Source organism: Takifugu flavidus, chromosome 13 (genome assembly GCF_003711565.1).
Source record: "Takifugu flavidus isolate HTHZ2018 chromosome 13, ASM371156v2, whole genome shotgun sequence".
Classification (NCBI taxonomy): domain Eukaryota; kingdom Metazoa; phylum Chordata; class Actinopteri; order Tetraodontiformes; family Tetraodontidae; genus Takifugu; species Takifugu flavidus.
In genome coordinates, this window is record NC_079532.1 from 4,600,532 (window position 1) to 4,616,031 (window position 15,500).

Below are 15,500 nucleotides of genomic sequence, written 5' to 3' on the forward strand. Positions count from 1 at the left end.
TCTTTTCTTTGAGTTTTATTATCACATAAATCAGAAGGATTTGCTCACTCATTTTTTCCCCACTTAAAAGTTAGATATCAGAAAAGAGTTTGGACGCAAACAATAAAACGCTTAAAGAAGCAAGTGGTGTCTACAAATAAATCAGAAGATGTAAACAGTTCCATAAGGTAAAACCTATTCCACAGGTTGTTCATTACATAAAAGACTTGGGCAAAAAAACAAACAAGCTACAAACTCATTCATTAATAAATACCTCAATTAGGTCACCTGTACCCCTTAAAAGTTTGCCTCTGTGGATTGCACATGCTGGGTAACTGAATTTTTAAAAAAAAATTGATTTATACAATGACGTTTCAGAAAAATGAGACTGAGATTTCAAGCGATTGTGCAACTCTGCACACGCACACCCGAGACATTGGAGGTGTGGACACAAATCTTCATGTCGCACGGAACTGTAAGTGCACTTATTGGACAGAATGCGGACTTCTCTAATGGGTTCAGACAAATAATCCTGTAAAATTTTCCCAAAGCCAAAACAGACTTCCTCCATCAGGGTCACATTCATGTTTATTTGCTGGCAGCTACCTCCGCCTCCTTGGCTGCGGCTGCTTTTTTGCTCGCCTCCTGGTTCCTCTGGTGGAGGCTTCCGTTCAGAAAGCCCTCTCTTGTCGGACGCTGGAAGTGCTTCCTGGTGCCCACTAGGGAGGGGTTGTTGACCAGGGTGTAGAGGAGCTGCCAGTGCCTGCGGGCCCTCTTGGCACTGGAAACTTTGTGTTTCTTCTCCTGCTGGACGAGCTGGATCCCTGAGGACATTCAGACATCATGATAGCATCAGCAGTAGGTACAAATCCTTCAGTCACAAGAATAGACAACACTTTTAATCTAAGATGGATCGAAAGGCGCTCTTTTTGGCCACCCAGGACCAGCCTCTATAGAAAGAGCAATAATAGAAAGCAATCATATTGTAATCCTCTAAACATGATGGGAGCGTATTAGGCTTGCCATTATCACAATGAACACTTAAGCCCCTTGGGCTACATGAATATGAAACAGGCAATTAGTGCAGCTCATCGACATAATAAACTAGTCAGGAACTAATCTTTGCAATATAATATGTTATTCTTCGTAATTTGTTGCTCCGTAGATGTAAACACTCCAAATCACAATTGGAAAACTGTTAATTCCTTATAGAATTTACATTGTCTTGCAGCAAACGTGTTTCTCTGCGGCACCAACAGAGGGGGCATAGTCTGTCAGCAAAGTAAATAATCCTGAAACTACACAGATCATTTTATGTAAGTTCCTTAAGCAAGATTTACATTGCTTATGATCCAATGCCAGACTGGGTTCTGGAGTTTTTACCAACAAACAATACATAAATATATTAAGCCCCCACGAGCGCCTGTTTAGTGTTTACAGACCCTCTTCTGCATCCCGTGACCTCTGCACCGCTCCGCTCTCCTGGCCCACGGACTGCAGCAGCATCCCACAGAAGGCTTTCATCACAGGATGAGACTGGCTCACCTCAATCTTCAGATAATGAGCATAGCAGCGGTAGGCTGCAGACAGACACAGGGAGGGGGCGTCAGTCTGACAGGGTGAAAGCAATAAACATGTAGGAGAGTCCCCCCCCCAAACCACCCTCACACTGGCTTTGAGGCAATCACACATAATGGTCACATAATCACACTTTCTCTTTTCTTTTCGAGCCACCTGCTTATTCGTGGTGACAGATGTATTAAATCTGCAGCCGTTTTAGGGATCGTGTGCAATTACAGCTCCCACCACCCTGCATAGAATACAGATATGTGAGCTGCAGCTGGTGGCTGGTATGTGAAGTAAAAAGGTGACGTGTTTGTAGCCCCTAAGTGGGAGGGCTGACGGTAAATTTGCACATAAAAAAACCTGCTTCTCTTTAAACTAAAGATCCGCATAGGTGAGAACGCGGTGGTGGAACCTTTTAAATGGTGCAGTGTGTCCACAGACATCCGATGATGACATGAATAGAGCAATAGTGGTGATTCATCTAAGAATGACAGAGACAAAATAACAAATAATCTTTAACCTGGGTCAAGCGGTTCCACATTACGGTTGAGAAGACTGATATCCATGCGCCCCATGTGGACAATGTTGAACATTGCTGTGATGATCATGCGCCACACCCCCAGTAACACTCCAATCAAAACATTGACTGGAAACATCAAGTATGTCAGCAGGAACAAATTCGCCCTGCAGATAGGAAGCATTAGTATGCAGAATGATTTAATGTAAAAGCGGTTAACGATAACATGTATGGCGGGTCACCTGTTGTCCAGGTCTCTTGTGCCTGCTATTTTTTTAACGAAACAAAATCTGCCGACAATGTGTTGAAGCAACACGGACAGGAGAATCATCAGCCAGAAGGGCCTAAAAGCACAAAAAGAAAGTTACAAATTATGTCGTCAAAGCTGACAGAACACAGAATATAAGGATTCTTTTTCAGTAGAAGATGATGTAAACGACACCACAGGTATTGCATGAACATGTTCCGCAGCGACGCTCACCACATGCTCCACAGCATCTGAAAGAGGATCAGATGTTGCCTGTACAGAATTGGGATGATGATGAGGAAGACCCCCACCAGAAGGCAGAGGAAGAACACCATGGTCTGGACTAGCATGCCTGTAGAAAAAAGATCAGACTATGACCAACATTCCCAAAAAAATCACACCATTCCTCCCTCCCACATCACAATGATGGGGAAGATGAGCATCTAATCCTCTCCTGGAAACATCAAGAGCATATTATGAAGCTGACCCGAAGTAAATAAGTTGCTAAAAAGTCCATTTAGAACATACAGACAGACAGGAAGTGACAGAATACCTGAACAGCACAATTCAATCTCATTAAAATGAATCTAGATAATCTACAGTTGTTTCTGTGAGGTCAATACGTACCGATGCAGATGTGAGCAGCTGTGAAGCCTGTGTATCCCATCCAGCAGACCAGTGCTGGCCGAGAAGCCCTCATATTTCTCTGGCAGTTGTAAACATTATAGATATCCCCTCTGTACAGTCCCTTGAGATTATCTCTGCACCAGAAACAGAAATGTGCTCAAGATAATTCAGCACAATGCACAGGGGGAATGGACTCAAATTGTTGCAACAGTGGGAGATAATTCAGTGTAAAATGTGGGAACACCACCAGAATACACAACACAGAAAAATGTTAATTGAGATGTACTGGCACGTAATTTAATTCCTTATCTAATCAGCTGAAATTCTTGGAGCGATCACACAAGAATAAAGGCTTTTCTCTCGGTCTCGAGGTTTACTGCTCTTTGTGTTATTAATAAATCATGACACTAAGTAAAAGCAAACCTCAGGATTCTCAGACAAATTGGCATTTAAATAGACATCATTGGAAAAAAAGGCAGAGAAAGCAAAGAATTCTTTTCTCACCGATGGAGGACCATGGACCTCATGAGCATCAGCAGGTTGACCAAACAGGATAGGACCATGGCAGATATGTAACACACTGCAGGACAACGTTCCGTTTAGTGTGAATTCATGTTGTTTCTGGAACAATGTTCGCAAAGCAGAAAACACCTGGCTGAAAATGAGTACCCTTACTTCTGCTCGTGCTCACCTTCAACACACCATATGTAGTAAACGACTATTTTAACCACTTCGTGTCTGTCTGGAGACAGCGTAATCTTGAACCCAGCTAAAACACTGGCGATGTTTTCATCCACTCCCAGACGGGCTTTCTGCAGATGTGGCACCACTGCGGAAATCAGCAAAAGGCCCACCTGAAAATAGAAAATGATTAAAGCGTTCTGCTGGTAACAGGGGTCGCTCGTGATTGTTGCCGAGTCGTTGTGCAGTTACCTGATACAGTGCGATAAAGGACACCACAGCAGAAATCGCCAGCTTCAGTGGAAAACAGAAAGCTGTTGGACAAAAAAAGAACCTCGTTAAACAATGTTGATGTGAAATTACAAATAACTGAATGAAAGATGCCTTTACCTTCTTCTGGCATGTAAATGTACGACTTCACGGCATTGACTATCCTCTGAGGGAGCTTTGGCAACTCTGCACTCGATGTGCTGAAAATTCCCAAAAGTTTGTTCTTAAAATTATGCATTTAACATCAGACTTTAATGATTAGGTTGTTTTTTTATTCCCCAGGAAATGACACAATCCTACATCCTGTGATGTGATGGACATCAGTGATGAGCAACATCAGCTGCCAACCAGAGACACCAGCTCACTAAAAGGGAAAAAGCGAACCCTCTATGCTCTTATTTTGAAAACACCGACACTGGATCCTGGTACCTCATTTTGCTGGGCTTCTTCTTGAGAATTTTCTTCACATAGTCTTTATAGTAGCTGCTATTGAGATCCTAGGAGAAGGGTAAAAAAAAAAAAAAAGTAGAGATTTGTGTGTAAAACACCCCAAATTAGACAGCGTGGCCTAACCCAAAGAGCAATGTGATTAAACCTCTTTAGATTCAGTGTTGTACATTCCTGTGAGGTGTCGCCTCAGCTCTGTCACACCCACGCTGAGATTAGTATCAAATAAACAGCCGTATTGTGTCTCCTCGGTGAAAAAACAAGGTAACCTTTTCATAATCTGATCAGGAACATAAGTAAACCAATTACGTCAAATCTGCTTAAAATTATGAAGCAAGTGGCATTCTGGGCTGTACTCCATGTTTTCACTCGACCCCGACTGTATGAGCACCATAAGCACCCAGAACAGCAGGCATGGCTTACGAATGCATAGATCCCTGAAGAAATGGCTTCTTTAAAAGTTTGGTTTTCATAATTCCAGCTTAATCGACGTGCAGATTTGAAGTGTTATGTGGCGCCATGGTGATGGAAACGTACCTCTGAACCTTTGTTCTGTTCGGTGTCCTTGAAACCCTTAAAAAGAAGAAGGGGGTACTGGAAACTAAGGAAGGCCAGGCAAACTATCTGGGGCAGGCTGGAGAAAAGGGAGAAGTGTTTGTGGATCTGCAAAAGAATAAGACAGATAAATCCAGAAACTTCAAATGTAATTTCTCTTTAAATAATTCATTCATTTATTGGGCACTTTTTGTTGCCAACAGAATCTGCTGCATACCAAAGAAGACACTGGCACTATTAAGAAAGTATCCAAATCCCGAATGACAAGCTCACTCACACTAAACAGATTAACTGTGACAAAGCCACCCGATTAACACCAACAGAGAGTGGAACAAATTGTTTGGACTCTGAGCCATTCAGCACACTAGACAATGTGGATACTGGAGGAAAGAGTCCATCTTGAAAGTTCCAACCATGTGTAGTTCTACACGGCCCTGCTTTGACTGGTGCCCAATCGGTCCAGATCAAACCAGTTTGTGTGTCTTAATCCTGAAAACCCAGGTGGAGTAAAAGCTCTCTTTACTCACCAGTGTCGTTCTGGGACAGTCAATTTTCTGCCAGACCAGGACAGTAAAGTGCGTCCACGACAGGAGGCTTCCCAGAACGTAGCCAACTTTATTATGTAAAGTGCCACATGCCAGGAGAGGGTAGTACAGTGCAGGGTAGAAGAAGACTCCCAGAATCACCCAGTTCTCTGCAAGTGCAACAAACCTTAATGGAAACCAAGATCTACTAAAGGGAAATACTACTTAATGCAGGGATTCTGGGGAAAAAAAGAACAAATGTGACTCTATTTGCTGCTATGCTGAACTTTGCCTCTTTTGTTCAGCTAAAGTAACCGTGCGTTGACTCCCTACAGTGATTTTAAAGCTCACGATGCTTATCAATTAGTCAGAAGCAACTGCTGTTGCAAATGTAATTAAAACAACCCAACAATGTTTACACAGATGAACCTTTGAGGCTTCCGGGGAACCAGCCGACTGGTACAACTGAAACAACATTGAAACGTTATAAATAATTGGTTGTCATCCTCACGTTTGTTGTGTGTGTCGGTGGTGAAGGGGAGGGGGTTGGGTGACACGATGAGCCCCCACAGTTTGCACAGGAGGACTCCAAACACGGCCACTGCGAGGCCCTTGTGCTGCGTGTGATCCAGGAAGTTGACTGGACTGTGAAATCAAACAGCAGGTATTTGGAGCCCACATGTTACCAGACTCACACTTGACTGAAACTCTCATTGAGCAGCAAATGACACAAAAGACCACAGCAGCCGCATCAGCCCACTAACGATAATCAGAACTGACTCTAAAAACGCCAAATAAAAAGTGCTTTTTTTGGGGGGGGATTTCTACCTTTTGTGTAAAATAAGCCTGAAACAAGAAAATCCATCAGTGGCCAAAGCGAGTAAATCCAGAGCCGATTCAGTGGGCGTGAAAGCTTCTAGCCTTCGGAACACTCACTCACCCACTGGCTCATCTCTGTCGGTGGCCCACTGAGCACCACGGATGGAGCAACCCTGGGGCAGTCATTGCCCAAGGGCAGACAATAGAATCGGTTGGACTTGAAGCTTTTTTTCCCATTTGAACTACACACAAGAACATGTAAAACCCCTACTATGATCCTGTAAGAGTCTACAATAAATAAATGAGATAAAATCCAGCTTCACCTGAGTAAACCCAGGAGGCCCCTCTGTCTGTCTCCCGCCTTCATTCGCCGGGATAAGATAACCAGGATCAGCATTACAACACACTGGAAGGAGAAGATACATGTTAGCATCCTTCATCCCTGGTGTTGAGGCCTCGCTTGGTTTCAGATTTGAAAATAAAATGATTTGATGCCACATCAGGCCACAACCCGGTAACTCATTTGTGCTCCCCGAGGATGTGGCCTGAGTGAACTGTCATCAGTCAGGATCACTGAACCGGTGAAACTCCAGTGACCTGTCACGACCTGGGACACATTTGAGGAGCATAGGCGTGAGAAATTCGCCGAACAATGCGATTCATCTTTCAAAGCGAGGTACAAATAGAATATAGTTGTGATAAACAGGTCATCAACAGCAGATAAAGGGTGTTTTGGACCGTTTAATTTGTCTTGTGGCCACTTACAGATATGGCTGTGATGATTATGTGGTAGAGCTTGTCATCAGCCGTGGGGTCACATGGAGAGATTATCCTGAAAAATAGGGAAAACGTTACAAGAGTGCGGCAAACGGCAATCTGAGCCAGAGTTACACGTCATCACGAGAAACACCCATGGCTGGAAAGTTTGCGGCTAAAACCCTGCGGAGATTTGCGTTTAAACGGATTGGTATCAGCGCAACACAGGAACAACAACAAATGCCAGCTTACACCAGAACAGGAATGCCTGGTCATGAGGTGGCATTACTACCGTAACAAGCAGAACAACCTATAAATATCACCCATTTGAGCTTATTTAGGAAGATCCTATGCTATTCTTCCCAGTCTGGGGATGCAGAAATGGCCGATGGGTTGATGTTTTTCACAATAGCCTCAAGTCTGTCTAAACACTGTGTCACGTTTGGTGCAATCAATTTATACTTTTAAGATGATGTCACATTTTCCAAGAGTCCTGAGGAGAAAGTAGCGCTTAGCACAACGCAGACTATAAATTTACACAAAAGCCATTAGATGAATTCACTGCAACACTAACCAGCAAATAAACCCCCTGAGAAGACATGACTGGTACTGTGAGAGCCCTGTTGCATTGTGGGATGAGCTGAGTCAAAGGTTTTATGTTACAAGGCTGCGCGTATGCATTGGATCTACACCAAACCTTTGCTTCACTGATGCTGTCATGGTTTTTACCTGATAAAGTCTATATAAAATCAACAGGTTTTATAGGTAATCTCCATATTAAGGCATAAACATGAGACAGTCTAACTGAACAGAGACAAACAAACATGTTGATATTCTTACTCATCCTCAATTTTTGAAGGCAGAGGATCTAAGTCTGGGTACTCGTAGTCCAGAGGATCATATTTATCCATTGTGCTTTCTCTTTTTGAAACAGGTCCAGTCTGTGAAATAAACTGGGATACTTATAACCACAGTTTCTGCTGTGATCCACTTGACTCAAGAGGAAAAAAAGTTTTTCACGGTCCCGGGTTGCTGCAGCAGCGGCGTCCTCTCTCAGCGTTTGGTTTCCCCGTCTCAGTCACACACTCCTAGTCTCCCCAACTGCCTGCGTTCAGGTGCCCTGACCTCGTCCCACGGTGGAGCTGAGATCAATGTGACAGGTCCTGGCTGCAGCCTGCTGCCTCCGCCCAACGAAGGCCCTATTTCAGCTGAGAGCTACCACCACCCTGGAAAGAGAGCGAGAAGGGGGCAGTGAGGGAACAAAGAGGGAGACGTAGAGACGTGGGCAGCCAATCTGAAAGGCCGCCCGCTGCTCACTGGGATTAAACCCACTTTTGGGGCTGTGTTATTAGACCTGTCAGGGTGTGGAGTTATACAACTTCAGACTGTGGGTGAAACAAAGCAAAGAAGCCTCTTATCAGACTGGTGATCATAGGTTAAAAAGGGGAAATCTCAGTTTTGTTTAATACAATATCCCCCCCCCCCAAAAGGGAAATGAATCCATTCCTGGACAAACATGCAGATTGAACTGTCTTGATAAGGATCAAGGAAGGTTTCAGTCAGTGGAGTTCTTTATCTCCACCAGATATGGTCCGATGATATAAACATGTTAAAGGTAAACTCATGCATGGTGCAGGCCAACAGTCCGTTTGCTACAGGATTGTCAGAATGACCTCAAACATGCTGAGTAACACTTTAAGGGGAGAGAATTATCCAGTGTGACGGAATTTAACACAGTAACTTGACAAAAATGTAATATACAAAACCTCTGAAAATCAATTTCTGCACCAACAGGACTTCTGTAAAAGAAAAAAAAAGCTTTTTTGACTTAGAACTGAATTACAGACCTTAAGTAAAAGAAATGTATGGGAAAAATGAGCATAAGGTGGTGGCAAGAACCAAATCATTTGCTTCGGGTTATGCTGCTCTTATTACTGTACATGTTTCAGTACACTGAGCCGAGTCTTTGCTCCATTGTCATGGCAAAATCTCTGTTACATATTAAATCCCAGACTGGAATCATAGTCAGATCAGCTTTCTGCTAAAGACTTCTGACATTTTTAGCCAAACTAATTTTATTCCTACATTTAGACTGCCTTCCCTTTCTTCTTTATGTTCTAATTAAGTCAGGAGGGAAGAGAGAGAAAAAATAACCTTTAGAAAAGAGCCAAAACACAATTAGTGCAGGGAAACACATGTAAAATTACACATAACCTATGATGTGTGTATTTAATATTTGCATTGATGCATTCAGGGGCTGCAGGTTGAAGGCAGTTTGTCATGACCCCCCCCCCCCCCCCCCCAAACACTCCTGAGAAAGTTTCTCAAGCATAGTTGCTTAAGCTACCAAATCAAAATGCCCAGCAAATGAAGGGGTCACTGAACAAAGAATGCTTTGAACACTCACAATTACGCGACCGAGGGCTGGTTTGATTGGGCCAGACAGATTCAGGTTTAGGAAGTCAGGAAAAAAGCCTTTTTGCCAGGGAAATATTAAGCAGGAGTCAAGTAAAAACAAACGTGGTCGAGTTACGAATCTGGAGTCGTACTAATCGTTTATTTAAAAATTGAACCGGAAACACGGGCAACAAAAGCAGATGAAACACACCATGTGCCGATGAGAACACTTTCTGCTGTCCTCTTCCCCACAGAGCGGCCCTGTGTCTTTGCGCTTGGCACAGCGGAGGATTCAGTTTCACGCACGCACATCTCGGGCTTTTGAAGCTGGACACCAAAGAGACTCGGGGCCACTGCAGCAGGTAACTTCCGTTACCTGTTCTTTCTGCTCCACACCTGCGCGACTATCTGCCACTTTACGCTAGAAATCAGGCGTTTACGCGCATGAATGCGACGCACGCCGGCCTCATTATAGGGCAGCAATTCATCCATACGCCTCGATATCAGCAACAAGCGGCCGGCTTTATAAGCGTGTGAGGCTACTTACCAAACACCTGCAGGTGTGCACTTGCGCCAGGAAGGCGTGCAGGGTTTCAACATGGGTGCAAGCAGGCTGCGACTGGAACCAGGCTTTAAACTGTTTGGTAGATGAGATTCCAATAAGCTGAGTTTAGATTTATTTTCTGCTGCACACGAGGGGGGTGGATAATTCCATAAACAGGACACCAATTCAAGAGGAACTTTCCCAACTCCTCACATGGATCTTCTGGGACTTTGACCCCTCTCTATCTCCTTGTTGTGAGACTATCATAAACTGCTGTGAAACACAGAGACATTTCAAGTCAGGTTCATGTCAAGACTGAGCAAGGCGGCAGTTCACAAGTCAATCAGATGCAAGGCTGTCGACCACTGGAGGCTGTAAATCAAGGTGTTGCAACATGCAGAGTTCTTAATATTTATATTTGTATATATTTTTGGAACACTGCTTAGATTGTTTACCACTTTCCCTCTACTTTTTGGAGGGTTTTCATGCAACTTTAAGTTGCTGTGATTGGGGGGATTTGTGGCCATGTTTGAAGTGTCCGTGTGTTTCTTTGCTTGCAAAATCAAAATTTCAAAATACTGAAAATTAATGCCAGGAGATTAAACAACCCTTCCCGGAAGACTCCTGGGTGTCGGGGTAATCAGTGAGACTATTTTTCCATCTTGGATTGCTGCACTGCCTCTGTCATAATCAATGAGCCTTGTAACACTCAATTAGAACATAATTGGATTTGCGTGCGCTCCAGGTGGAAAAAACATGTACATTAGAGTGGACAAGAGGGAACTGCTTATCTCTGCTGACAGCGGCAATGGAGGAGTCAGCCAATTGTAGATTTCACAATAAAATCAGGCTGGGCTAGCAGATCTTTATCCTATAGTTGCTGCTATAAAAATATGGAAAGGTACAGGTTAGCCATGATGCTACTGCTCCACAATAAGGCAACCGAGGCAGTTAAAAAACCAAACATGTATTTTCACCTCTAGTCTGACCCTAGTGATCCCAGTTGATAACATAAGCTGAGTTCCTTTTCGATCACAAAGAAGGAACCGAGTGAATTGAAAAGGGCTGGGAGAAATGTGTCCCATAAATCTGAATAGCTATGAATAGCTTTTATAATGAAATGTTTCTGCTTGTGAAGACTCCAGACAGCACTTTGACATCTGAGGTTGAGCAGCCAGAAAGAAAAAGAACAAAAATCAATTTCAGTCCCAGGGCTCATTTATGTTCTGATATATCACTGTTATTGCAGCGCCAAAGATTTATTTCCCCAGCTTATGAAAGGTGAGAAGGAGTTGTTACATCTAAGGTTCTTGTGACAAGTACAAATCTCCCTGATGATATTAAAGCAGTAATGATTGCCCTGCTGCGGACACGCCGGCGTGCCACGCCAGGTTGTCACGATCCTGCTGCGATTGCCTGACAAGGACCCTGAATTTATGGCGGGCAGGCACGGTTATGTCCGAACTGCTGTATAGCAATCTTCTTTTCAGACCCTTTAGAGCACACCAGCATACGCTGGCGGATCACGCTGGAGAAGGTGATTTGATTTTCATGAACTCCTCCCATTAAACCTGAGGTAAAATCCAGAAAATACCTCTTGGCGATCCCCTTTTACCATGTGAATACATTATTCAATAAGCACATGTAGAATGATTTAGGGTGTACAGTTTGAGCCCCACAAAGGGAAACCGCCAGCTCTGAATGCTGCTTCTTCATATAAAGATCTTGTAGAGAGGACCTGGATGGTCCGGATTGTTGTAAATATCAAAGCATTCCTGGCTTTGGTCATGTTCATGTGTTTGTTGTTGATATTGCAGTTTCAAATCCAAATCAGGAGGTTAAAAGTTTAACATATTGATCTGTTTCCATTATATTTTTCAATTTTTTCTCCCTTGGCCCATTTCTTTTGTTCTGAAATTTTGTACTTTGTGCTGTAATTGATTGGTCTGTCACACGTAGTTGTTGTTCAACCACTCTCAGATTTTAAATTACAAAAACAACTGCTGATTAAAAGTGCTCCGCCGCGAATGATGAAGTGGTTTTATGCAGAACACATGTCGGCCTGTCGGCAGAGTGGTTCGAGCTAATTTTATGACGTTTTTTCTTTTTTCTTTCTCTCTCTGGTCCACCTGAACATGCACGTGCTTCTGCATGGGGGGTATACAGCACATGGCACGATTATCGCCATTTTGGTTTAATCACGCCTGTGGCAAAATCTAAAACTGCAACTCAGCAGTGCCCAAATATTGACCAAGGAATGATGGGAATATAGATTTTTTCCATCCCATAATGAGGAGAACAATAGAGGGGAAAATGAAGCACTGGCTGCACGTTTCCTACCACCAAAATGAGAAATGGCACCATTGTACGCTAAATCCAGACAAACACTGTTCGAGCGTGCTATGAATATGGATTTCTCTGTCCAACAAGCTTCCTCTTGATGAGGGATTTGCATTTCTCAAATCTCACAGATTTTAATGAAATGCAGTTTCACTCCAGCGTGCCCGACATAATTGCTATCAATAGGCGATTTGCCAAATTGTCCCAAAAGACGTTCCGGAGGGGGCTGAAAAACACAGATTAGATTTAACTCTCTCATTTTTCATGTGCATGATGTCTGCGGAGGCTCAGGGTGGGTTGTTGTTGATTTTAATAAATGTTAATATAGCGTGTGATGTACTGAAGGAGTGGTCCGGCACATCACGCCGTCTGCAGAATAACCCTGGATCGGACCTGTATCTGCCTTAGATTTCCTTTGCTCGCTGCTCTATTTTAAATCCAACACGTGGTTTGTCTTGCGCACCTGTGAGCTGAGCAGAATGTCAGCCAGAGCTTTCGCTGTGGAAGATCCCTCCTGGTCTGCACACATTAGATTGGATTCTGATGAATAATGTATCCACCGTCTGAGACCGCAGACGTGTGTGTTCAGAGGTGCTTGACTTTCGCACGTCTCTGCTGAAATGAGTCTGAATCGAGAGCTTGTCTCGGTTATCGACAGCCGCGAGGAAGGGCCTGTTAAGCAGGGAAAGATTCTTTGATGTTGGGGAAATTCCTAAATGAGAGTCTGAATACCTACTTCCTGGCCACACAGGTGGAATTGATGTCCTTTTCCATCAGATCTGTTTCCCTTTATGATAACCAGAGTAAGACAGGCATTCCTGCCAACCTGCTCAGCATGAAGAAGAGTCAGGTTACTGTTGCACACGTCTCCAATCCCTCCTGTCTCTCTTAATGGATGGCAGCATTTGCTTTGAAGAAATGAGAAGTGTCGGAAGCCGTCATTTTTTAAATGTCTGCCCAGCCTAAATGGCCAGATGGCTGAAGAGTCCCGCCTTTCTCTGAAGCTGATGGAAAAATCCCGCAGTCGTGCCGTCACAGCCCGCGAAGATCAGTCACGCCAAACTCCATTAGCAAAAGGCTGCTGACCACATGCCAGCGCCAGAGCAGAGATGCATGTCTTCAGCTAACATTAAAGGAGGAATGCTGGCAGCCATAAATAAGGCTTCAGTAAACACGAGCCGACACCAGTCTGGCCAATTCATAAATTAGGGCCGTGTGTTGTGCTTTAACAGGTGTGTAGAGAAATAAAAGGATCGGAGTTTGTGTTTGCTCGAAGGAACTGATCACCAAAGCAACATTTGCATGGACTCCCTTCACTGTTTTGGCACTTTTAGGTCATTTCTGCAGCGCAGACCAATCTCCTAAACCTTTTCCTGATCAATTAAAATGAACTAATCAAGAAACACATCTGACCTTGTTCTGGGCTGTAATTTGATGATCCTTCTCTTAAAGTGATTTCTTATGCATGCACAGGTTGCTCACAGCTCAGTCTGATTATAAAAACGTTCCTCTGAGCTCGAGAATTCCAGCAGCTCTTTTTCTCCTGACCCAGACTGTAATTATTCCAGCAGCAGACATTTGCATGTGTGAGAGTAGATGAGAGGTGGCGTAGGTAATGGGGAGGGGTAGCGGTGCTTCAGGCCCCCGTTAACTTAATGGTGGTCATTTTAGAGAGGGATTGTTATTGTAGCCGATATCAGACACGTTTATCTTCATTTTTTAAAAGAAGGTTAACAGGTGCAGGGATAAAAAACATCTATGCTTATAAAAAAAGCCAGTTTGCACCTGCTGCACTGTCAGATCCCCCCTCTTAGCTGAAAGGCAGCAGCATTTAGACGTCACATTCCTTCTGCTGTTTACCTTCAACTAGAAAAGGATTGTGCTCTTCAAAGTTGTGGCTTCACTCTAACCTTGATGCTACACACACTGAGGGGAGAAGCTGTGAATTCATTAACAGCAGTGCTGTATGTAATCTTTGAAATGATAAATGCAGTTTCAGTTCATCGTGGGTATATATGCACTGCATGGTCTCTTTTTGGCTCAAGTGCCTTTGGCTGTAATAATTACAGCTAAACATATCTTTTAATTGTGTTCTATTTTTTAATAAGCGGTGCGTGACTGTATTTTCAGATTCCTCGTCTGTCCGTTTTTCTGTGGCCTGTATTGGATTAGTTTTTGCACGTAATTATCCTTCCTCATTTGTCAGGCTCCCTGTCAGTCGTACACACGGCCAGTTTAATATCTGTCGCCATTACTCACGCTGTTATTAAGCCGCTAACACAGACGCATGCAAATGGCGTCCGCAGCCATTTGCATGTGCGATCTGCCGGGGCCGATCGATGCGTCACTGTCGATCATCTCATCCACTTCAGCCTGCAGCTAAGATGATCTGATATTACACAGAAAATTTGAGGTAATTCTTCTTCTGTGGTGCACACGGCACACTCCCTATGAGTGTATTGTTGATTGACAGCAAGAATCCCTGAAAATCCTCTGCAGGTGTGTTATTGCTCTGGGTCAGGGACCTGTAACAGGAGTGAGATCCACTTTTCCTTCCTCCTCTTTTCCTTGACTCTGCACCATCTGTCTGTCTCCTCATGTAATTCCTCACTCTGCTCTGAATTATTGACCACGTTGCGGAGTCTCCCGAGACCGCGGCTGCGGTGTCTTTGTGTCCATCGGCTGCAGCAGCGATATTTGTTTATTATTGCAGAATTCTCTGGCCAAGATGAAAACATGGCCGACTTTATCATTTAGTCTTAACAGAATAAAGCAGCTGCCACATGTTATCCAATACTGCCTGTGCTGAAAATGGTGAATTAATAATGTCTGTTCTTGGTTTCATGCAATTTGATTTCATTATTTGTGGATTTCTTTGTAATTTTCAGAGTAAAAGTCAGTTGTCATGCGTACTGTGCATGTACATGCGTGAAATACTTGAAATACTTAATACCTTTAGTCACTATATGAACTTGCTTCATTAAAATGAAATTTGTCATGTTGAATTGCTGAATAGATTTCCTTTTTATGAATGTCCAGAGAAGGACATTATCACCACATCCTGCAGCTCTGAGTTATACTCACACATGCCTGGAATTGTCACACAGCGTTGTTGAATCTGTCAAACCTGAATACAGGTTTTCCCTGAAAGTATACGTGGATGGGGACCTTGAACTCCACCAGAAGTCTAAACAGGGTCAGTTTGATCTCGGAGTGCATTGATTGGCCCGC

At 43.6% G+C, this 15,500-nt stretch overlaps 1 protein-coding gene and 1 long non-coding RNA gene across 3 annotated transcripts in view; one reads left to right on the forward strand and one right to left on the reverse strand.

Annotated features, from left to right (window-relative positions):
* On the reverse strand, positions 1 to 10,207 carry stra6 (signaling receptor and transporter of retinol STRA6). Of its 2 annotated transcripts, none has more exons than XM_057051157.1 (18): positions 9,933 to 10,207; positions 7,829 to 8,214; positions 6,998 to 7,064; positions 6,556 to 6,638; positions 5,925 to 6,058; positions 5,417 to 5,583; positions 4,872 to 4,997; positions 4,317 to 4,384; positions 4,008 to 4,087; positions 3,870 to 3,931; positions 3,628 to 3,790; positions 3,441 to 3,516; positions 2,937 to 3,070; positions 2,544 to 2,661; positions 2,305 to 2,406; positions 2,066 to 2,229; positions 1,422 to 1,559; positions 1 to 803 (listed from the first exon to the last, which is right to left on the reverse strand). In XM_057051157.1, exons 2-18 carry the CDS (start codon positions 7,897 to 7,899, stop codon positions 568 to 570), a joined length of 1,989 nt encoding a protein of 662 aa, XP_056907137.1. In that variant the 5' UTR covers positions 7,900 to 8,214; positions 9,933 to 10,207; the 3' UTR covers positions 1 to 567. The 2 variants fall into 2 exon arrangements, with proteins under 2 accessions (XP_056907137.1, XP_056907138.1); XM_057051158.1 differs by lacking the exon at positions 9,933 to 10,207 and adding an exon at positions 9,597 to 9,878.
* LOC130535840 (uncharacterized) overlaps positions 9,362 to 15,500 on the forward strand; it is a 21,735-nt gene continuing 15,596 nt past the window's right edge. The window contains exon 1 of the long non-coding RNA XR_008953209.1: positions 9,362 to 9,747. This is a non-coding gene — a long non-coding RNA (uncharacterized LOC130535840). The remainder of the gene's footprint in view (positions 9,748 to 15,500) is intronic.